Source organism: Urocampus carinirostris, chromosome 20, assembly GCF_059441175.1.
Source record: "Urocampus carinirostris isolate Australia breed hairy pipefish chromosome 20, RoL_Ucar_1.0, whole genome shotgun sequence".
NCBI classification, from domain to species: domain Eukaryota; kingdom Metazoa; phylum Chordata; class Actinopteri; order Syngnathiformes; family Syngnathidae; genus Urocampus; species Urocampus carinirostris.
In genome coordinates this window covers 12,319,318-12,343,198 of record NC_142368.1, presented here as the reverse complement: position 1 = coordinate 12,343,198, position 23,881 = coordinate 12,319,318, and the positions used below count along the sequence as shown (strand labels likewise).

The window sequence follows — 23,881 nt, the reverse complement described above, 5'->3', positions numbered from 1 at the left end:
AATCTCAGTTTAGCACACATCTCTGCTAAAAACAGATGCTAGATGGGTTAGCGAATAGAAACATTCGCTGCTATCATCATTTTTAAAAATGCGTCCGTATTCCCTAAATGGTTCAAGGACAGCATTCAATCGACTTACATTGGTAGTGAATGAGTTAATTCATCTTTTTTTCGTCACCTCAAGAAGCAAAGAAGCGACAAAATTTCGAGTTTAACACGAAAATCTTTCCCGGTTTTCTCCGACCTTGACTGGAGCTGCCTTGCGTCTAAAAATAACCTGTTTCCGCCTTTCATTTGGACCTTTCTTGGAATCTTGGAAAGTTTAGTTTTTTTATTTAATGTCGGCTGCATTTTTCCCTTTCGCCGTCCACATTAGTCGAGGCGTTTTCCCTGGAAAAGACAAGCGCTCTCTAATTGTGGTTGAGGCCGCCATTCAGGGGTGGGGTGGGGTGGGGGGCATTTCTAGTGAACCAGCTGCTGCTAGCTAATCCGTGCACGTCGAAATGAACCCCCACGGCCTTCCTAGCGTAAAAGGGACGCTCTGTTTTCTTTGAATCATCCGGAGACGGAGCTGTGGTCAGGCCAGTAAAAAAAAGAACACGAAAACGGACGCCTTTTGTGCTAAAGTCATGCATCTAATGAGAGCATTAGCACTACTAAGATTTTACATAAAAATGGCTGCCTCTCGGGCAACTTTTTTGCCGCTTATAAATGTTTGAAGGTTTAGAATTTAAAAAAAGATGGACAGTTTTTGGGGTAAGGTAATCGTGCTAACGAGTGCGTGAATGAAATTTAGATGAATTAAAAAAAAAGGTCCACTTTACTGGGATAATGGAATCTTGCTAATTCGTGTGTGAGGATCATTTAGAAAAAGATGGACGCCTCCCAGGCTACTGAAGGTGCGAGAGCGTGATGTTACACAAGGCGCTAATGAGTTTTTGTTTCTTCTTTTTTTTATGCTATTGATAAGGGTGTGAGCATTATATGAAGAAGGTGCTAATGCGCTAAGCTAATGCTGCTAATAACTGCACGAGTGTTGTATAAAAAAAATTACGAAGGTGCTAAGCAAATGCTACTAATTAGGGTGTGAGAATCATGAAAGGTGCTGAGCTAATGCTGCTAGTAAGTATGTGAGCATCATGTGAGAAAAGTGCTACATGCTAAGCTAATGGTGCTAATATCATGAGTCTCATGTAGGGAAGGCGCCAAAGGACTAAGCTAATGCTGCTAATAAGTGTGGGCATTATTTTAGGTGCTAAGCTAATGCTGCTAATGAGTGTGTGAGCATCATGTAAGGAAGGCGCTAAATGCACTAGGCTGATGCTGCAAACAACTGCACGAGCGTCATGTAAGAAAGGCGCTAAGCTAATGCTGCTAATGAATGATTATCACGTGAAGATGCTACGGTGCGAAGCTAATGCAGTTAATGAGTATGTGAGCATCATGTTAAGAAGGCGCTAAGACAATGACGCTAATAAGTGCGCGAGTTTTATGCAAGGAAGATGCTAAGTTGGTAAGCTAATGCTGCCTATACGTGCTTGAATACCATGTAAGGAAGACATTAAGGCGCTAAGCTATTGATGCTGATTAGTGTGTGAGCATCATCTGTAAAAGGTGCTAAGGCATGAAGCTATTGTTGCTAACAAGTGTGTGAGTGTCATTTAGATAAATTAAAGAAGGTGGCGGCCCTCTAAGCTATTTTAAGTGTCATGTGAACAAGGTGCTAAGCTAATGCTGCTAAAAAGTGTAAAAAAAAAGATGGGCTGCATTACGTTCAGTCGGGAGGTGGCCAAGTTATGTTAAGCGCTAATGCACTAAGCTAACCTCTGTCTTCCCGTGCAGGTAGGCCAGGATGGGCTGCGTGCAATGCAAGGATAAAGAATCCAGCAAAGCCCGCATGGAGCGCGACGGCGCCACCTTGTGTCCGGCCCCCGCCTACCGTTACGGGGCCGAGTTGGCCCCGCAGCATTTTCCGACTTTTGGGGCGGCGGCCATTCCCAACTACAACAATTTCCACACCGGTGGAGGAGGTGGAGGAGGGGGAGGAGGAGGAGGGCAGGGCGTGGCCATTTTTGGGGGCGTCTGCGCCTCCTCCAATACCGGGACCCTCAGGACCAGAGGGGGAACAGGTCACTTCATCATCTTTGATTTTGACAGTCACGAAATATTTAGTTCTTCCCAGTGGTCCCCAAAAAACCTCGATTTGAATAATTGGCTAAATGCATGAACTATCATACCAATGTCAATTTTGATAAATTTGCCAAGGTGCTAATCCTGGAGACATATCTTTTACAAAAGGGTTTAAAAAAAGGAATTTTGAGATATTTTTGTCAGGAAGACGAAAAAAAAATGTCCTTTTTTAAGAAGGATGGAAAAAAAAAGATTTTACTTCCCCAACACGTTTTTTCAGCTTTTTTTATTCAGGGATATGAAAAAAAAGATGACTATCCCTCCCAAATAATTCAGATCCGAATCCCGGATTTTGTTCTTTCCAAAATATATTTTTTACATTTACATAACACTATATTAAATCATTACCTATTTTTGGTATTATATTTTCTATTGTTTTCATTTTTTATAATATTAACAATTATTTCCACCTGCCTTGATTTTGAGTGCTTAACTTTTCTTCAACACTTTGTGACCAAGTGCTATCCAGATGAAGTTTGACAGCAGGGGTCTCAAACGAAATGAAGATTGGGGCCTTGGAAGTTAAGAGTCTGGGTGAAGTGGGCTTTTCCTAAAAAACAAAGCTGATAAAAAGATTCCGCTCTTCTTAAAAGGGACAGTGTTCTATATTTGTCCACTAGATGTCGCTGCAAGCAAAAAATGAGTGCAAGGAAGACTACTGTACACACTACGGAGACTAAAGTGACCAAAAAGCAGCCTTTTCCTTCACATTCTTACCCAAAGAAAGACAAGAGAGGGAAAATATTTTTTAAAGGGATAAAAAATAGGGAGGAAGAAAGAAAGAAAAGGGGAAAAGAAAGCAAAAAAGAAAAAAAAATGTCTTCATTTTCCCCTTTTTTTCTGTTTTCTTAATTTTATTCTTTTCAAAAGTAAATAGGTGCGTTTGGGTCACTTTGAGTCACCGTATTTTGTCTTCCTCCGTTGTGCTTTTAGCACTCGTTTTCTATGGCACGACAGAATACAGTGACATCTTGTGGGAAAATGATGCACACTGTCCCTTGAACTTTAATATTAAGGTCGGGGATTCAAACGATCATCCTGGGGCCACAATTGGCCCTTGAGCTGCAACTGTGAGACCCCCAGTTTTATTCTTCTTATTTTTATAGGCGTGACCCTTTTCGTGGCACTGTACGACTACGAAGCCCGCACGGAGGACGACCTAAGTTTCCGCAAAGGAGAGCGCTTCCAGATTATCAACAGCTCGTAAGTCGCACTAAATCATTGAGAATGATCGGACTTCTTTTACGACCTGCAGCATAAATATTCTATTTATTAGCAAGTACTTCCATTCAAAGTGGATCGCTTGCAATCCCCCACTTGCGCCATTTTTGAATTTGATTGTGATTTATTAAGAGAAACTGCATGCCCACCATTTCATAAACAAGGACGGGTTTTATTTTCCTGTGTTTCCTCTGCACGCCACCTTTAGTGATCTTTCCTACAGTTGTATTCAGAAGGCCCCTCAGCAGTCTAGAAATAAAACAATTTGTGCAACGCCAGAGAAGCCAAATTGAAAATGTTGTTTCAGCAATGTTTTCTCTTTCTTGTTCTTCATTTTTAGCGAGGGCGAGTGGTGGGACGCCCGATCCCTGAGCAGCGGGGGCAGCGGTTACATCCCCAGCAATTACGTGGCACCCGTCGACTCCATACAGGCTGAAGAGTGAGTTTCTTGGTGCAAGTGTGCACGGAAATGCCCGTCAGTGAATGAATGTCTTTTCAATGATAACAAAACCAAAACTAACAAATAGTTCAAGGAGCTGAACAGAATTTGAAACATTTGTATTCGCTGCAGCCATCTCCTGGCTTGTCTCTTCATTGCAGCCTTTTTCAAGCTGGACGCGCTGGAATGAAGTCTTTTCCTCTTTTTTGGTTCGGCATTTGGACTGTATTCTGAACAGGCTTTTTCTTAATTTGACAATTTTGTTGCTACACTAACAGATAGAAACAAAGTTAGAACTGCGGGGACGAGTATGACATCTCTTTTCACCCCATTGGGACAGTCACTTGGTCGCATTTAATTTTTTTCTTTTTAATAATAATATGTTTTGAGTCAAACCATTTGACGGAACATGTTCGACTGAAGCAAGTTGATTTCCACCTCTCTGGATACCCGTTATATTTTTGCTCCACTACCTGTGCCAACAAGTTTAAAGTCGCTTATTACTTAGTGATTAACTTTATTTTATCATTATATGTAATTATTTTACTTTTTTTCTCATTATTTATATTTTTATCTCTTGGATTTACCCATGTTTGTGTTTCTCTATTTGCGGCTTTATTTTTTAAATGTATTTATTCGTCTTGTGTTTATAGATATATTTTCTTTTTCCCTTTTGATTTGTTTATTTTCCTTTTTATTTCTATTGGATTCATACATGTCATTTTGTATTTTATTTATTGACCTTGTTTTTTCATTTATTTCTCTTGGATTGATAGATTTGTTTGTATTTTTTCCTTTATTACTTTTTATTGAATTCTCTTTTTTGCCATTTATTTATCCAGGATGTATGCATGTCAGTTTGTATTTTTTTTGCCTGTTTTTTTCTGTTTTGATGTATTTATTTTTCTCTCTATTTTCATCTTTTGATTTTTTTTGTATTCCAGTATTCTTTTAACTTCTTTTTACTCAGAACTCCAACTCATATGTATAAAAATCAAGTTTTGGAACTGCTGTACTCGCTAAATGGAAGTTGTGTCGAGCGTTAGTTTCAAAATTGCTTTTTAATGTATGAAAACTGAATCAAGATGTCAAACTGTTTTTTCCCAGTTGGTACTTTGGCAAACTGGGGCGCAAAGAGGCGGAGCGCCAGTTGCTGTCGCTAGGGAACCCCCGGGGGACGTACCTCATTCGGGAGAGCGAGACCACCAAAGGTGAGCAAGTTCTGCCTTCGCCGCCCCTAATGCTAACACTGGCCCCGCCTCCTCCATCTCCATTCTCAAAAAGCCCCGCCTCCTCCCCCACCAATTCTAACAGTAGCTCCGCCCATTTCCAGGGGCCTTTTCCTTGTCGCTCCGGGACTGGGACGAAGTGAAAGGCGACCATGTGAAGCATTACAAGATTCGTAAGCTGGACTGCGGCGGATATTACATCACGACCAGGGCGCAATTTGATTCGCTGACGCAGCTGGTTCGCCATTACTCAGGTATGCCTGCCACTCTTTAGGCCCCGCCCATTTTCATGTCACTATTCTGCAAAGAGCTGCTCAAATTGAAATGAGCAGCAAGCAAACCCATTTTGAAATGATTGTACTAATTTACTATAATATAAATTTAAGACTTTAATTTAATTCATTTTAATTTAATTGGAATAACGAATCTTTTTTAGTTAATTTAATGCGGTTAGGGTTCGTAATGGAATTATTTTAATTTCATTCAGGTGTCATAATTTACTTTGAACAATTACAACATTTTGATCATTTAAATTTATTATTATAAAATAATCAATCGTAATTATAAATTAACCTTTCAAATTAAATCATTTCAATTTTATTATTTTATTTGAATTTGTTTTGAATAATGCATTGTAATGAGGCTTCACGAATTTAATTCAAATATTTTAATTACATTTATTCATTTAATTTGTCATTTCATTAACTATTTAAAAGAAAACTCAATTATTTTAATGTATTTTAAATATTACGTTTTGAAACATTTTTCTACTTTAATTTTATTCATTCTAATTTCGTTCGATTTATATTTTTAACTTAATTTTTTTTTTAATTTAGTAATCAATACATTTGGAAAATTTAATTTGATTGCTTACATTTAATTCTTTTTAAATATTTAACATTTTTCTCAATAACTTAATTGAATTATTTTTTAAATTTCAATTTATTTAAAGTAATTCTCTTATTTTCATTAGAACAGAATTTATTGTAATGAGTGATTAATTTTAATAACTTACAATAATTGCCCCGTTACGTGACTGAAATTTTAATACCAATTTGTTTTGTTTTAATTCATCATTCTATTTTTCAAATGTGTCATTCATTACTTCATGTTATGTAAGTCACTTTACATGACATAACAATAAGAATGGGATGAAATGCAGAGAAAAAAAGACCTCCGCGCCACCAGGTGGAGCCACATGTCTAAGTTACAACTGCCAAGTCGTCAACAAAACCTTGTTTGTGTTATTGTCAGTCTTCGTTTTGATCGCCTGCCTCGTAAAAACACTTCGCCGTGGCAACCGTCGACCAATTTTACGATGGGCGTCCAAACGGACGGACACTTTCTTATGTAAACAACTTGGCGGGTTATTGTGACAATTTAGGAGTGGAAAATGCACAGACGATGTGCTAATCTGCCGCTTTAATCGATAACAGGCGGCGTGGAAGCACTACTTTGGATCGAGTAGAAAACCTGGATGGCGCCCATCTGTGATTGGTTGAAAAATTCTTATATTACATCATCGATATTCTTAAAAAATTGCACAACATTTATCTTTGGAACCTAACAAAGACTAAAGTATTGGGACAGTCCTTTACTTGTTCACGTTGAAATGAAATAATGTTTGAGTAAACAATTTTTGCGAAATATTTTTCAGTCAAGCAGGTTTACATTTAATTCTGGTGGCCCTCATCAACTGTATACCTTCCAATCATCAACTTGAATTCATTTTAATATTTTAACAATCAACTTAAATTAATTTAATCGTTTTGAATACATTAATTTATTTCAATGTATTGTAAATAATTAATTCATTTTAATAATCATCCTAATGAAAGGAATTTGAATAATTTCCATTTTTAATGTATTTTAAATATTTAAAGAATTAACTTATTTGATTTTATTACTTTAATTTAGATTTATTTTTTAAAAATGAATACATTTGAATGATTATTACATTTAATTCAAATATTATAATATTTTTTTTTTCTATTTCAAATAATCATTACATTTGATTTTCTTATAAATATATTTATTTAATCGATTAATTTACCTTAATTTAATTATTAATGAAAATAGTTAAAGTAAGTAAAGGACTGTTTAAAATACAACAAAATGCCAAAACTCCCAAAATGACGAAAAAGGAAATTTATTTGAGCGCATCTAAGGATTTCGCATACCTGCACATGCAACATAAGGAGCTGCAATGATGATTTCAGCCAAATAACGTCAGCAAGTAGATTATTTTGAACTTACATACACCACCTTTAATTTAACATTTTTTTTACTTTATCATTTAAGTTTTTTTACCCAATCAAATTGCTTTTACTTATTTTTTTTTATCTTGGAGTAAACACTCGCACATTCGCCTAACACGCGAAAGCTCCTCGGTTTAATACCGGTTGGAAACATATGTTGGCCTGGAGAGGGTTGGGCGATATCAGGCTGTAAGTGCCCAAAATACACCACAGGTAATGGTGCCCCTACGACCCATGTGCTTAAGGGAACCAACCAACCAAACACTTGACGAAATCAACATATTTTTGACGGAAACCATTTTTGCTCTAGTACCTGCGCCAATCACAATATTGAAGAGCAGCTTTGTCACGATCGGTTGCATCCGTGTGACCTAGAAACAAGAAATTGATTTTTTTTTTTTTTATGAGCCTGACCTTGTTTTTTTCCCCCCCCCGTTGTTGGTGGGCGGTAGAGCGAGCGGCCGGGCTGTGCTGCCGCCTGGCGCTGCCCTGCCACAAGGGGATGCCCCGCTTGGCCGACCTGTCGGTGAAGACCAAAGATGTTTGGGAGATCCCGAGGGAATCTCTGCAGCTCCTCAAGCGACTGGGAAACGGACAGTTCGGAGAAGTCTGGATGGGTACGAGTGGCGCCTGCGGATGAAAACGAGAAACGCGAGCTTGATTTTGGGTTTTTTGTCACGCAGGGACGTGGAACGGGACCACGAAGGTGGCGGTGAAGACGCTGAAGCCGGGCACGATGTCTCCCGAGTCCTTCCTGGAGGAAGCTCAGATCATGAAGAAGCTTCGGCACGACAAGCTGGTGCAGCTCTACGCCGTGGTCTCTGAGGAACCCATCTACATCGTCACGGAGTACATGGGAAAAGGTGGGCATGAGCTCTGAATACGCTAGCCTGTCTACAGCCGTAGCACCCCGAGAACGCCATATCTCAGGAAATTAAGCGGGATCGGGCCCTGGGAATACATGGCGCTGTTAATCGGTCATTTGGCGCACGCTCCGCTCCAAAAGCACTGACTGTACCTCCCTAGTACGGCAAAAATTAATTTCCGCAAGGGCACCCAATAAATTAAATAATAAATGTACATTTTGATGACACAGGCTCCATTTCGTTTTGTGCTGTGGGCTTAATGTTTGGGTGTCAGGTTGGGAAGAGGAAAGTGGAAGGAATGTTAGTTGAATGTGAGTGTGTTCTTGAATCTAACCACCTCCTACTAGAGCTATATGGCTTCGGTGTATATAGATATATGGCAAGTATTCCATTCCAGAATTCCTTTTTCATCATTATTATTTTTTGAATAATTGTTTCATTGATTTTATTTATTTATTACTTTTTTAATTGTTATAAATATATTTAATTCGTTCTTGTATTGTTTCTAACATGGAATTTATATTTTATTTTTGTATTTTTTCAAACATTTGTATATTTGTTTATACCTTTTCATTATTTTGGGGTTTTTTTATTTATCGTTCATCTACTTCTGAGTTCTTTCTTTTTTATTAGTAATGAATATTTGTATTGTTTTCTTGTTTATTTGATCATTTTTCTTGTTTTGTTTATTCTCACTATTATTTATTCATTATTCGTTTTCATATTGATTTATTTATTCCAGTATTTACTTTCGACATTTGATTTTCAAATTTTAAATTTCATTTTTTATATTTAATGACTATATTTTCTTTTGTTCCAAATTATTTTTTTGTTCTAATTATTAGTTAATTTATTATTTAATTTAAGTATCATTAAATAACAATTATTTAATTTTATTTATCATTATTTTAAATTATTATTGAATAAGTATTTTTAAAATGAATATGTTTTTTGTTATATATATTATCCATTCAATTTCTGCTGGCATCAAAAGCAAAACACATTCCAGGCTTTGAGCCACTTACTACCATTTATGGATTTAGATGTAATTTGCAGTAAAAAACTGAAAATGTATATATTTATATTTTCCTTTTTTTGTCGATGCGATTGGCCTGTAGGAAGCCTGCTGGACTTTTTGAAGGACGGAGAGGGGCGGGGCTTAAAGTTGCCCAACTTGGTGGATATGGCTGCACAGGTAGGTTTTTTTTCCAGGTATTTGAATATATAAATCATGAAATAATTAAACAACATGAAATCATTTTCATTCATTATAATTTAAAAACTATTTGAATTTAATAACATTGAATTAAATGTATTTGAATACAATCCAATGCATTAAAAATAATTGTAATTTAACAAAAACAATACATTTAAATTTCAATTTAATAAAATTGAATTTAGTCAAGTAGAGAAAATCTTTGCATTTTAACAAAATCCAATAAAATTCCATGTAACTTTCATATAATTAAATCAAATTCAAGTTTGATTAAATAAATGAAATAGCAATAAAATCAATTCAATTACAAAAAAGACATGTTTAAAGAGTTATGAGTCAAAATTAAATTATATGAAAAATAAAACTGGATTTAAAAAAGTTCTATAAACGGGTTGATTTAAAATTACATTTAATTAAAAGAAAACAAGAAATCAACAGGTGAATCATTCTAAAATCAAAATAAATACCAATTAACAAATAAGTTTGAACTGAAAAAAAGTCAGTTGATTATAAGTTATCATTGAATAAAATAAAATATAAGAAATGATGTAAACAAAATTCAATTAAACAATTACAATTTTAATTAAAATAAATTTTATGTTGAAAAAAAAGAATTTCATAAATTAAGTAAATTTTATTGGTTATAAATGTGTGTAATTTAATTAAGTAAAACAAAATTCATGTTAGTTGAGATTAAATTATATGCAATACAATTGAAATAAAAATAGAATTTTACATACAAAATTTCATGTTAAGTTCAAAGTTTAGTAGACACTCAAAATAACTCAACAAAAACTAAAAACAACAATGGGAAGGAAAACCAGTCCAAATGAGCATGGCGTAGCAGCAGGAAGCCGAACAAACATGGCGGCAACTGGGTATAGATTTCGCTATGTAAAACAAATATACATTTCTCCACCTAGGATATTTCATGTATTTTTGCCTAGCATTCAAATCAATGTTATTTTTACTGAGTGAATGATTGTTGTACCACTAAATATTGTACACAAATTCCATATGATTGAATGTAATAGAAATAGAATTTCAAAATGATGAGTGAATCCTTTAAATTTGTGGACGTGTTGTGGTTTCAGGTATCGTCGGGCATGGCGTACATCGAAAGGATGAACTACATCCACCGGGACCTTCGCTCGGCCAACATTTTGGTGGCCGACAACCTGGCCTGCAAGATCGCCGACTTCGGACTGGCCCGACTCATCGAGGACAACGAGTACACCGCCAGACAAGGTTTGTCGGGTCTCGTCAGACCGCCGTGGCGCTACTCGCGACGTCCAAAGTCTTGAGAAAGTTTGCGTCCCGAGAAGGTTTCCGTTTCAATGACCGTGCCCACTTGCGTGTAATAAGGCTGCGTGAAAAGGAATCACGAATTGCTTTGCGCGTGTTTATTTCAGGCTCTGATTTTAATTCATCCCAGAAAACGGGATTGAAAATTATGTTGGGAATTTCATCAGCTAACCGGTGTGTCAATCAACATTCAGATCGGTTACTAGTGACTGAATATGTTTGGACCAACTGGAGGCGATCTCCTGTATAGTGTATAGGCTAATGCGGGCTGTGGACTGTGAAAAAAGCCCACTGTTGGCAGAGAAAGGTGTCGATCGAAAGGTCAGAGGCCAACTGCCATAATGGGAATTATTTTACAAGTCTTTTTATTTTAAAAGGGGAGTTTCAGAGGGGTGCAAACGGATTACTATGAGGAACGTCAGACAAAGCAAAAATGCTTTTAGGCGGACATTGTGTGTTTTGGAGTCAATATTTTCCACAGTTGGTTTCTCTGTATAATCCTGGATGTAAGGAAGCCAATTTTGCGTACGTTCAACAAATTTGATGACGGCCAGGGGACGAAATGAGTGCGTTACGCCTGATTCTTAGTTGTGAGCAGTGTTACCTCTAAGCTGCGCGCGTGCGCAATTGCGCACTGCTAGCACATTTTCTGTGCACAAGAAAATCTAGCCGGCGCACAAAAATGAGGGCTCGAAATTACTAATTAAGAAGCGACTTAAGTCAAAGTTACAGTGCATGAAGGTAAAAATACACGGGTTCCCCCAACGTTGTGTCTTAAATGCGGTATTTTGAAGTCGAGTCGAAGTAGAACGAAGTTGAGTGAAGTTAGTAGAGTTTGTCGAGAACCAGCTTCTTCGGCTCGCCTCACTAAAAGGAACCGGCTCTTCAGGTTGTTTTTGCTTCTTTCATCCCAACATGACCAAATATTATGTAAAACTATGCACAAAAGGACTTAGAAGAAGGGGGGAATAGAACAAAAAAGAAAAAAATACCAAAATGATAAAGTAGTGAAAAGCTGAGAAAAAAAGAAACAAAAGGAAGAGAAAAAAAGAAGGAAAAATTTTAGAAAAAATCCAAAAAAAAGAAAAGAAAGAAATGTAGGAAAAAAGTAAACAGAGAACAAAAAGACAAAAGTAACAGCTCGGAAAAAATAAACACCATGAGATTTTTTTTAAAGGAATTTTAAAAGAGTAGAAAAAAACACGGAAAAAATAAGAAAAAGTTTGTGTTGCATTCAAATAATTTCCAATGATATCAAGTGAATCTTGTTGCCAACATTGTACTTCCACTAAAAAATGTGATTAAGTACAGTTCTGTACCTTGCAACCGACTAAATAAGCCCCCCAAAATGTTAATATTGTGCGACAAAATATATCAGGAAATAAAAAGAAATGGATATCTTGTGAAAGAATTGTAAGAATAAATGACGTTTGTAGGCCGTACAAGCTTTACAATAGTACATGAGTCAATTCATTCAAAAGAGAAAAATCATTTAGCATTGCCGGAAACTCAGCAAAATGTAACTTAATGTCAAGTTTTGGACATGTTTGATAATGAATTATCTTGCCACACTTGGGATTGCCGTTGCTCACTGTTGCTTCAAGCGTTGCTCACCGACTTTGTGTGAACGCTCAGACCCGGGGAAAATTAGAGGGAACATTGCTTGTGAGGTATCTGGTTTCAGACTGATGGTGAAGTTTCTGTGATGAGTATATTTGAAATTTGCCCTTTCCAATGATATGTGGCGTGACTGGTGCCATTGTACAGACACGTATTTGTACAACCACGAGTTCAATACAATTATCAAAGCATATTTCAAGAGAGATTGCCATCTAGAGGAATCAATATCACAAGGGCTTCATGAAGCTTCCTTTATCCATCACTTATCACATGTTTCAATTTGTTTTAAAACCTTCCTTGTTAAAGCAAAATAATATGAGGTTATGTTTTAAGCAATTAATTTCACTTTTAGTATAACTGTATTTGTACTTTTACATTTTTATTTCTGTAGTATTTTCTAAATAGTATGTCTGTAGTATTTTTAAAGTATTACTGTAAATGTATTGTATTATTTCTGTAGTATTTTTGGAAAACAAATCATGCTCACGTTTGTCGTTTTCATGACATGTTCTTGGTAGTATTTACAGTGATATATATTTTTGTTGTTTCTTTATTAGTATATGTAGTATTTCTGTGGTTTTGTAATACTATTTTTTATAATATTTCAGTGGGATTTCCGTTGTGGATTTTTATTATTGCTGTAGTATTTGTGCTCTATTAATTTTGCAGTATTATTTTGTAGTATTTATGTAATACAGTATTTCTGTATTAATTTTAAAGTATTGCTGTAGATGTATTTTTGCATTTCCGTCGAATATTTGTGGTATTTTTGTAACATTTCTGTACGGTTTTTGTTGTAGAATTATTTTCGAATTTCTGGAGTATCTTCTGTAGTATTTGTGTATTTTCTTTGGTATTATTATGTTGGTGGGTCTTACTGATGAATCTGTGGTTGGTTCCTACAGGGGCCAAGTTCCCCATCAAGTGGACGGCCCCAGAGGCGGCGCTCTACGGGAGGTTCACTATCAAGTCTGACGTTTGGTCCTTCGGCATCCTGCTCACAGAACTGGTCACCAAAGGACGGGTGCCTTACCCGGGTGAGGAGGCTGCAAAACGGCTTCTTTTTTGCGGTGTGACTAACCAGAATATCTCAGGTTTTTTTGTATATGTTACTTGTCTCATGCCAGACAAGTACCAATAGGTCCAGTAGGTTCTCAGAAAACAAACAAGACCGAGCATTCATAATGGGAACGCTCAGAATGTTGTGTAATTGCGCAAATAGTTCAAAAGGGTGTGTTAAAAAAAGCAGTGTCTGCTGCTGTTTCCCCCCAGAAAAGTAGGATTTAGCCATTCTAATATTTAGTTTACATCACCTCTTCACGTATCTTGTCATACAAAAAACTGGTAGGGGAAATATGCCCAGACCATGATACTTGCAACACCATGCTTCACTGTTTTCAATGTGTACTGAGGTTTGAATACAGAGTTTGGGGGTCGTCTCAGACACTGTCTGTGGCCCCTGGACCCAAAAAGGATCATTTTACTTTCATCAGTCCACAAAATCTTCCTCTATTTTTTTGAAAACACCCCTTTGAACTATTTGTCCAATTGCACAGCCTTCAGAGCGTGTATATTATGAATGCTGAGTCTTGTTTGTTTTCTGAGAATCTACTGCTAGCTTGTTAGACATGTAACAATAAAAAGTATACTAAATACCAGGGATATTCTGGTTAGTCACATTGCACCGCTATTATTTTTAACAGCCATATATATATTACAGCTTGTTTTTGCGTGATGCATTCAAGGACGAGACTAAAAATGTGTTTTTTGTGTTTCTAGGGATGAACAACCGCGAGGTTTTGGAGCAGGTAGAGCGCGGCTACCGCATGTCTTGCCCTCAGGACTGCCCGCCTTCGCTTCACGATCTAATGCTTCAGTGCTGGAAGAGAGAGGCGGAAGAGAGGCCCACGTTCGAGTACCTGCAAGCCTTCCTGGAGGACTGCTTCACGGCCACTGAGCCACAGTACCAACCGGGAGACAACCTATGAGGACACCACCGCGAAAAAAGACTGAATGGAATGTGCCGGGACTCCAACGCTTGTAAATATTTTGTTCAAAATGGAGACGCATTGGACTTCATTTTTTTTCTCACTACTGCTCCTCTTTTTTTGGGTGTAAATTAGAGGGACAGTGTGTATTATTAGCGCCTCCTAGTGGGCAAAATAACCATTTATTTAAAAAAAAGCAATATTGATTGGAATGACGAGTCATAAGACATCATTCAAACATGCATTTTTTTTTTGGGAAAAAGTGATAGGTCGAGATATTTGGATTTATTTTATGTAGAGGGAGCCGAAATGATTGTCGGACATTTTCCTGCTTAGGGTTGGTTGGATCCTTTAAGCACGCAGGTCGTAGGGTCACCATTTCCTGTGGTGTGTCTTGGGCGCCCATGTCATTTTTTTCTCTTTTCTAGCCTATCCTTTTTATTATTTTCCATTTTTGTCTTTATTAATTTTTTTTTGTTTGTTTTTTCCTTTTTTATCCTATCTTTCTTGTTTTCCTTTTTTCCATTTTTTATCGGTTTTCCTTTTTTCCTCTTAATTTTCCCTTCCTCATTTCCTTTCTTTTTCCCTCTTTCCTCCTTTGTATTCTCTATTTTCCTACTTTTCTTTTTCCCTTCTCCGACTGTTTTAATATTTTCCCTTTTTATCTTATTTTCTTTATTCCTTTTTTCCCTTTTCATTTTCTTGAATATGTTTCCTCTTATCTTCCTTTTTCCCTTTTATTGCCCTTTCATTTTTTTTATCTTTAAAATTTCCCCCTGTTGTTTCTCTTTTCTTTTTTTCTACCTTTGTTTTGTTTTCTCGTCTTTTCCTTTTTCATATTAACCTTCTTTCAATTTCTTTCTCTTTTTTTGTTTAACATTTTTGTTGTATCATTTTATCTCCTTTCCTTTGTTTTACGTTTTCTACTTTGCAAAAGGTTGGGCAAAAACATTTTTGCCTTTTGGTCCCTTTCAGTCTTCACAGTTTGCCCCCTGTGGTGCTTTTTAGTACTCTTTTTTAGTTGCACGACACAATACAGCGACATCTAGTCGTCAAATATTACATTGTCCCTTTAAACTGCCTCCTCTTTCTTTTGGCTTTTTTCCCTTAAATTTCCTGAAAAAAAAAAGGTCTAAATGGTGGCCATGTGCATTGGCCGCTTAAAGCAAATAAAATCCTTTCCACAAATAGGAGACTTAGTCCATACTTGAAGAAATTACCAGCCCTCTCCAAGTCATTTCCATCTTTTTCCTCACTCCATTTTCTTAGTCATTATCTTCTTTTGTACAACCACATAATCCAAAGTGTGGCAAGATAATTCAATGTTAATTTTGAATTTGACCTCCCAAGCAAGCAGATCATTTTCCAAAGTTTTCATGATTATGGCTGCAGAAAAGACACAAATATTGCACTGGAGTCTCCCCTGCACTCCTGTTCATCCTCTCTCTTATTTTGAAGTCTATTTTTCGATGTAAGACATCCAACTAGGAGGTTTGAGGCAAAGAGAAAACACGTTATACAGCCACCACGGAACAGATATCACCTCAAAGTTCAGTGCCAATTGGGCTGTCAGAATCTTCCCGACAAGTGTAATCTGATTACATTTTTTTTAGGGGACTGCCCACAAAAAGGAGCTAGAGTAGTCTATCATTTCCTGAATAACTTTGGATCCTAGTCCCTTGAATCTGGCATTAATTTGACTACATATCTCTTTCCAAGCCATTTTGGATGAGTCAACGAAACCTTTCATCTCTGGCCAGCATGTCTGATTTCCTACCAGTGACCAACATTTGATAAGGGAGCAGACCTTCTCACCCTGAAAGTTCAGTTTTATTTGGGCCATCAGAATCCTTGAAAATTCAAACGGATGACCTGTTTTGTTTAAGGGGACAGCCCACAAAGTGTTTGTAAATCCCTTGAAGTTTTCGGATAGACAATTGTCGATTGGTTTTGGCATCATTCTAACAAGAAATCTCATTCCAAGTAACTTTTGCTGAGTCAACAAAGCCTTCTTTTATCTTCGGCCAATGTGTCTGATTTCCTACCACTGAATAACTCACAATAAACAATTTCCTCTGACATTTCAGCCCAGTGACACTTTCTCTGACTTATTCGTGGCTTCTACTGAAACATTTCCAGAAATATTCAATTTCCAGTCCATCAGTGGCTTTTAGGCGCTCGTGTTCTGTGGAGCTTAATGTCATGCTGTGTTTGCTCATCGTGTCAGTCGCATCATCTCACCTGTGCAGTGAAGGGCTGGCCACGCCTCTTCCAGATTTTAATGCGCTGTCTTCTTTATGAGAAGAGCAGACTTCAAATGTGATCTTGTGAAGCTCCAGGTAGGTGCAGCTTTTTCTATAAAATAGGTATTTGGATCAAGATCTTTTTTTTGGTGAGCCTCTAGTTGTTGTTTTTTTTTTCATTTTAAAGCATCAATAACATGTGATTGCATTGTGTTTTAACTAATAAATATTTTTTAATGCGGGGTTTAAAATGTATCAGTAGTAGTGTTCCTTTTTAAAACTTACTACTTTGATCTTTAATTCAGTTCTGGGCAAGTTGCCAAACATACTCTATATCTGCAACTCTTAAATTGATTGAAGCAATGTGACCTTGTGTCTTACATGCAAAAAAATGTCAGCGTTTGCAGAGGCGTCGAGAATGTGAAAATTGATCATGGAAGGAGTCGGCGTCAGCATCTTTGTCACCTTCCAGAAGATCTACTACCCGCTTCTTTGCGTCATCGGCATTCCGGGTACGTGAGGTCATTTCCTTTAGTTGCTTTTACTTTTTCAAAACCAGAAATTGTACTGCTAATAACAGGAATTGATTTTATCCTGTTTTTTCACAGCAAATTAATGTACAAAAATATATATTTTTAAAACTCAATTGTATTCTATAACAAACTAATGCATTCACACTATAAAAGTAATGGACGTATTTTTTTCCATTCACACGCAAACATCCACGGTCCATTACTCCCCCCTTGCGGTGGAAACAATTTTCTCTGAGCGCTTGTTTCTGCCATGAAGCTTGCGTTAGTATTGTTAAATGACTCATATTACGGCGCTTGACACGTTTTCTCTTATTTAACGGGACAGTGTGCATTATTTAGCAATTTTAGCTAGAAAAAAAATTCAATCATTAAAACAAAGAATATTGATTTAAACAAGCAAAAAAGGAACGATAGTTCAAACATGCATATTTAAACATATTCATAGGTCGAGAAATGAGCATTTATTTCACATAACATGAGCCTCATCTTAAGAGAGCAGATATCATTGGCAGCTATTTTGCTGTTACAAGTACCCAAAAAAAAGGTTTTGGTCACTTTGAGTCGCTGTAATTTGTATTCTTCCTTTTGCCTTGTACCAGTTGTTTTCGGTTGCACTAAACCATTATCAAGTGGAAAGATAATACACGCTGTCCCAGCTCTTCCTCCTTTTCTTGCAATTTCTATTTTTTTTCATCTGTTTTTTGCACATTTCTTTTCTTTTTTTCCTCCTATTCGTTTACTCTCTCGTTGTTCTCTCATAGTTTTTTCTGACTTCTACTTTTTTTCCATTTATTTTGCCTCTTTCTATCTTTGCTATTTTTCTTTTCTTTCCCAACTTTTTCATTATTCCTCGGATTATCGTTTTCTATTTTTTCTTCGCCAAACGCTGGGCAAAAGAAGTGAGAAGTAAAACGGTGTGTTATGGTCAGTTTGAGTTTCTGAAGTATGTATTCTTCCTTGTGCTTTTTAGCGCTCTTTTTTTATGGTTGCGCTTCACACTACAGTAACATCTCGCTGTCAAATAAAACACACTGTCCCTTTAAAGTGGCCGAATATTTGTCCGCTTTAGTGTCCTTCGCAGGGAATGACAAACTGGAACACGAATAAGGGTAACATTTGAGAAAAAGGAGAGAATTTTAGTGTTATATTTTACACTGATTGTTTTTATACAGGGCTTTCTTTGAGTGGCAATTAACTGGCTGAAAAGTGCCAGTTGATTTGATATAAAGGAGCCGTACGGAATTTGGAACTTTTTTACTCGCTGCCATCTTCTGGCTTGTGTCATCATTGCAGCATCTGTCATCTCATTCATGAGGCACACAAGTACGAGCATTTCTTAGACCAGTCAAATAAACTCCTTTTAAAAAAATTTGGGGGGTTTGGACTCTACTTCAAGAAGGCCTCTTTTTTACTTTCACCATTCTATTGCTAAACTAACAAAAACAAAACGAAGGGATGAGCATGACGTCACTCGGCAGCACTCCACCCAGCCGCCATTTCTTTGCTAGAAAAGTAAGCTAAAAGCAGATAATAAATCATAAGAGCTCTTTGAACTCAGTTGGGCATTAACACCTACTAAATACAGAAAATGTTCTTCTTTCAAATTTTAAAGGTACATTGTATTTTTGACAACTAGAGGGCACTGTATTGTCTAATTTAAAGGAAAAGCAGGGCCAAATGAGCACGGCATAGCAGCAAGATGTCGGACAAACAGGGTGGCAACAACTGGGTAGGGATTCTGCTACTTAAGAGAAATACAAATTTCTCTTTGTTATAATATTTCATGTATTTTTGGCCATTATTGAAATCAATGTTGTTTTTACTGAATGAAGGTTTTTTTGTAACACTAGGAGGCACATAATAATAATAATAATAATAATAATTTCCTTGTATTGTCATTCTGTGTAACAATGTACACAGAACGAAATGTCGATTGCACCTGACCCGTTGTAGCGAGCCGATGCAGCCGCAGCCAACAGAGGGCGCCGCCGACCACTTTTTAAGTCTTAGGAATGACTCGGCCGGGGCGCGCACGGTCCCTTTAAGGCAGTGTTTCTCAAATAGTTGGGCAGGCATAGTGCAATCAAAGTGCAGTCACACTCTCATTGGCAGTATTTTGTTTACATTCAACCTCCATGCCATGCATATAGCACAGAGTATAGGCATTAAGTATGAAATGTAGATACTGAGTGGAGCAGACCCTCAAAATGATTAACCCAGACGAGGAGACAGACTTCTTGGGGGGAGGGGATGTCCACGGGAGGATTTCTTCTTCTGGGGGGGCGTGACAGAAAATAATTGAGAAGCACTGCTTTAAGAATACCTCAAACGATGCACTCCAACTTTAAATGAAGTGTTCCCTTTTTTCCTGTAAGCCAACCTGTTCATCTTCTACATGATCCGCTTCCACAAGTGCGGAATGTCGGGGACGGCAGCGGCTTACCTGAGCTGGCTGGCGCTCGCCGATACTTCCTTCCTGTTGTGGGTGGTCCTGGTGGACCTGACCTTGAGTTTCTGGCAACCTCGCCCGTTTTGGCACGCTCGTCCCTGGTGCGGCCTGCTGACCGTCCTGCAGTTCGGCGCCCTCTACAGTTCCTCGTGGATGGTGACGGCCTTCACGGTGGAGCGCTACCTGGTTTTGCGGAACTCGGCGGCCGAGCGCCGGTCGTCGCGGCGAGGCCTCAGCGAGCTGACGTGCGCCGCCATCTTGGCGGCATCGCATCTGGTTTCGGTGCCCATGGGATGGATCAACGTGGTGATGCCCGTCAACGTCATCTCAAACGGTAAAATAAACGGTGTTAATGTAAAACCCAAAGAGTAGATTTTAACAATACTTTAGTGTACCTGTGTGTGGAGGAGCAATCCTGCCATAGGTAGTAATAAATGTTAAATTATTAACATGACATATTTTTAACTCTCAAAGAATTGAACACATAGACAAATCGTAGCGTTTATTTATTCAAATATTTATGCACTTTGTCAATTATTTCTGAATTTGTTTTCGCATATTTTGTCACACATTTGTCATGTATTTTGTTTTTTTATTCACAGCTAAATATTATTGAAACAAAAAAGGTGGCCTGGTTGCCTGAATTTTTCACTTTTTGGTTGGTCACTGATAAAAAAATATACTAATACACCAATCAATCAATGGCTCAGAAAGTGTAAAATGTGTATATATATATATATATATATATATATATATATATATATATATATATATATTTAGATATGTGATTTTTTTATGGGTCCATTTCTTAATATGACACTTACATGTTATTATTTGTTTCTACATATGGGAGGATTAGTTATCCAAATAAAAATACTTTGCCAATGTATATTTTACACTCGTAAACTTGTGTTGCAGGTAGTAGGAATGTGACAGTAACCAGATGCCGCTACCGGGACGAGATCAGTGCCACGGCCATCGTGTGGGTCACCACTTTTCTTTCTGGGGGCGCACCCATGGTGTTGGTCATCCTCTTCAACGGACTCATCGGGCAGCAAGTTTGCCAAGCTCGCCGGCGGTTTTCGGAGGGGGCATGGCGAGTGGGCGGGGCTCGCCGCCACCGCGCCCTGCGGAGGACGCTTCTTCTTCTGGTGACGGTATCGGCATCTTTCGTGTTGCTCAGTCTCCCTCGATTCGTCACGTATTGCATCCTGAGGACGGAACACAACGCGGGTGGATTCGACCGCGACGACTACGCTGTGCCCATAAACGTGGCGGGCGATGTGGCTAACATGCTGCAGAATTTGAACTCGGCGACTAACTTTTTGCTCTATTGTGTGGTGAGCAGGCGTTTTCGACGCGAGATGCTGAGCGTTTTAGGGTGCGGGTGGCGCCGGGGTGCAGACGGCACCTCGGTCCTCTCACCCGCGGTTAGGATTTTCTCTGTGTCCGGACAGAGAGCCACATCGTCCTATCGCCCGCAGCTTTGCCGCGCCTCTCGACTCCAGCAGACTGACGCGATCTCATGAAAAAAAAAGGATCATTATTTAAATCGTCCTTTAAAGAGTTTAGTTTTCTTAATTGGTCTGTATTAATCCGTGTGTTGTGTTAGGAATTGGCACCACCAACCGTTGATAGCGGGTCACTTTTGACCCAGGGTCTAAGTCCTAACAGTGTTTTCCATAACATATTAAAACTGGCAGGCCGCCAGGGTTTGATTGGTCCTCCCCAAGGTTTCTTAAACTTGTATTCTTGAAAAATTGTATAATAAATATAATAAGGTTTATAAATATATATAAATGTGAAGTTAATCAAAATAACTTTGATATCTTATTGTACAAGAGTTTGCAACCGCCCTTGTGTGCTCGCTTGCATTCTTTTTCTTCTTACTCACTGTTAAGTTAAATTAGTTTATTGGTTAGTTTACATGTTTTTGTCCCGCTGTTGGGCTCCTGTGTTCGCTGAGGGGAGGGAAGTTCAATTACATTAGGAGTAGTTGAACAATCTCAATCACCAACGTGTCTTTGTGCTCCCATCTGTCAATCTACAGTGGAAAAAAAGGAATATCTCTCAATATAGTTAATACAACATCCTAACATATGTATCCATAACCATTTATTCCCATTGTAATTTGATTTTATGGCCCCCAAGATACATCATTTATTGAATTTTATAACCATGAAACTGGTCACTGGAGATGCTAAAAAGAAAATATAAGACTAAAACAAGGGTTTAGTTTTGGCCTGGACCGAGGGGATGTGTCCCCATCAATATCGAGCAATCATTGTTTTGTCCACACCGATTATATGTGATCACTTAAAAGAATACACAAACACTACACCCCCCACTAATGCCAAGATCAAACCTTCACCCCTGGCATTACATGTATCATTTCTTTCATGCAGAAAATAATATTAATGTGTGTGGGAATAATAGTTATGTTGCATCTTCAGATCATGATTTAATTTTATTTCATAGCAGTTATTATTAGTTTGTTCAATTTCAATTGTGAATTAAGTGTGAGCTAACACTAGAACTATTACCCAAAACGCGACAGTAATGGCAAGTATGGCGGTGAGCCTCACCAATGTCAAATTATGGAATAAGAAGTAATGTTGAATAAAGCAGTCGTTACAGGGCCTATTGTGGTATTTACTATTTTCCTGTTGATTTTTGGATACTTAAATGCGTATTTTCTTAAGAAATTGTGACCCTTATCTGACTAACATGAGAACTACATTACCCAACATGACAATGATTGCAAATATGATGTTCCTCGAAATGAGTAGTTGGCATACCTGTCAACCTGTACGTTTTTGCCGTACAAAGTACGATTATTAAGCATTTTAAGACGTGTACGACGTACAAGAAAATCTGTTCGGAAAAACGCAAATTTGTCAATTATGAGTACCATCTGGTAAACACTGACTATCACGAAACGGCAAATCAATCAAGTCAAACGCGTTTGCCGCGGTAGCCTCTATCCCGGTACAATTTTTTCCGTTGCAAACGAAACGAGCGGTTTGATGCTACTGTGCGCATGCGTCTGCCGCCTGGGGATCTCCCATCATGCATCATTCCGGGAAAAAAAAAAAACTGGTGTAAGATTATTTTGTATTTTGTAAGGGAAAATACGACAGTTTGTACGGGCATGGAGCCGTGGAGGTTGACAGGTATGAGTTGGTGTGTTGGTCGGTTGGTTAGATCCTTTAAACACTAGGGTCGTAGGGACACCATTTCCTGTGGTGTGTCTTGGGCAAGTACAGCCCGGTGGCGCCCATTCCTCGCCAGCCCAACATACAGGACCTCTTTGTCTGCTCTTTAAGGAAAATATTTGAAGTTTTCCTGTTCATTTTATGGTACTCAAATGTTTATTTTCCAAAGAAATGGTCATTAATGTGTCGATATACGAAAACAAACACAAAAAAACCTTAATTACCCAGTATGCCACAGGGAGGCGATAATGGAGGTGTGCCTCTCCATTGCGAAATTGCCGGATGACCAGGCCTGGTTGACTGTTGCTGAGGGCGGGGTTCGAGATATAACATTTCAGTTTTTTTTTTTCCAAATACTCATTGTTCAAGAAATAAGGCTTTACTGTATTTTACTTAGCATAAGGTAATTGTTGTCCGTCTTGTTTCTACTGGTGCTTAAAAAGCTCAAACAGCAGTGTGTTTTGGTCACTCTGAGACTCCGTTGTTTGTATTCTTCATCGTACCTTTTATCACTCATTTTTGGCTGCTCAACAGAATACAGCGACCTCGAGCGGTCAACAAATTCACCTTCATGGCGGCCTGGAGAAGTAAGAATCTGACATTTTACTGAATTATTTAGTGGAGTTCAAGAATATTTTTTTTATTCATTTTTTTAGACATCTGCCCTCATCCCAGACTACTACAGGAATACTTGTTGAATAAAGCAAACGGTACAGGACCTTTTTGTTCTTGACATTCACAGCTTTCCTTTTCAATTTCTGATACTCACGCATTTGTCTTCTGGAGAAATTGTGAGTATTCTGTGACGTTATAAGTCAGTTGACTTAACAACTACAATACCCAGTGTGCCACAGTAATTGTGAAAATGGCGGGGAGTCTCGTTGATGTAAGAATGCGAAATGTGAAGTACTAAATGTAAAGAAGAGGGTAAGAGCTTGACATCTACCATTTCCCTGTTCAATATCTGATACTCTAATATTTTTAGTGATAAATTGTGAATAATTTGCTACGTTAAAAGTAAAACCACATAATAACTACAATACCCTAATGTAAGTATGGCGGTGAGTCTCGTCAACTAAAAGTTGCGATTTAACATGTTCTTGTTGTGAA

The 23,881-nt window shown here is 37.8% G+C and overlaps 3 protein-coding genes and 1 long non-coding RNA gene across 9 annotated transcripts in view; 3 read left to right on the top strand and 1 right to left on the bottom strand.

The window, feature by feature from the left end:
• The window catches only part of LOC148346272 (tyrosine-protein kinase Fyn-like), a 26,947-nt gene extending 10,530 nt beyond the window's left edge, over positions 1-16,417 (top strand). Inside the window, exons 3-13 of the mRNA XM_088324444.1 lie at positions 1,842-2,128; positions 3,296-3,392; positions 3,751-3,849; positions 4,957-5,060; positions 5,183-5,332; positions 7,789-7,953; positions 8,020-8,199; positions 9,321-9,397; positions 10,513-10,666; positions 13,249-13,380; positions 14,123-16,417. Coding sequence (XP_088180570.1) covers positions 1,852-2,128; positions 3,296-3,392; positions 3,751-3,849; positions 4,957-5,060; positions 5,183-5,332; positions 7,789-7,953; positions 8,020-8,199; positions 9,321-9,397; positions 10,513-10,666; positions 13,249-13,380; positions 14,123-14,331 — 1,644 coding nt within the window. The 5' untranslated portion in view covers positions 1,842-1,851 and the 3' untranslated portion in view covers positions 14,332-16,417. The remainder of the gene's footprint in view (positions 1-1,841; positions 2,129-3,295; positions 3,393-3,750; positions 3,850-4,956; positions 5,061-5,182; positions 5,333-7,788; positions 7,954-8,019; positions 8,200-9,320; positions 9,398-10,512; positions 10,667-13,248; positions 13,381-14,122) is intronic.
• LOC148346270 (uncharacterized) overlaps positions 1-23,881 on the bottom strand; it is a 25,496-nt gene that overhangs the window by 1,445 nt on the left and 170 nt on the right. The window contains exons 2-7 of the long non-coding RNA XR_015848204.1: positions 21,484-21,600; positions 20,879-21,078; positions 19,551-20,767; positions 16,573-16,686; positions 7,857-7,966; positions 7,650-7,707 (exon numbers count right to left, since the gene is read on the bottom strand). This is a non-coding gene — a long non-coding RNA (uncharacterized LOC148346270). The remainder of the gene's footprint in view (positions 1-7,649; positions 7,708-7,856; positions 7,967-16,572; positions 16,687-19,550; positions 20,768-20,878; positions 21,079-21,483; positions 21,601-23,881) is intronic.
• Positions 16,587-22,105, top strand: LOC148346271 (putative G protein-coupled receptor 139). 2 transcript variants are annotated; one of them, XM_088324445.1, is made up of 4 exons: positions 16,587-16,670; positions 16,973-17,086; positions 19,483-19,890; positions 20,475-22,105. In XM_088324445.1, the coding sequence occupies exons 2-4, from the start codon at positions 17,008-17,010 to the stop codon at positions 21,083-21,085; spliced, it is 1,098 nt and encodes a 365-aa protein (XP_088180571.1). In that variant the 5' UTR covers positions 16,587-16,670; positions 16,973-17,007; the 3' UTR covers positions 21,086-22,105. The 2 variants fall into 2 exon arrangements, with proteins under 2 accessions (XP_088180571.1, XP_088180572.1); XM_088324446.1 differs by lacking the exon at positions 16,587-16,670 and adding an exon at positions 16,701-16,723.
• Positions 23,056-23,881, top strand: part of traf3ip2a (TRAF3 interacting protein 2a) — a 9,557-nt gene continuing 8,731 nt past the window's right edge. For 2 of the 5 annotated variants that reach the window (XM_088324449.1, XM_088324447.1), the window contains exon 1: positions 23,631-23,698. The gene's annotated coding sequence lies outside the window, so the exon portion shown is untranslated. Of the gene's footprint in view, positions 23,175-23,305; positions 23,359-23,427; positions 23,482-23,622; positions 23,821-23,881 lie in introns of those variants that run through there. The other 3 variants (XM_088324450.1, XM_088324448.1, XM_088324451.1) reach the window with 3 other exon arrangements.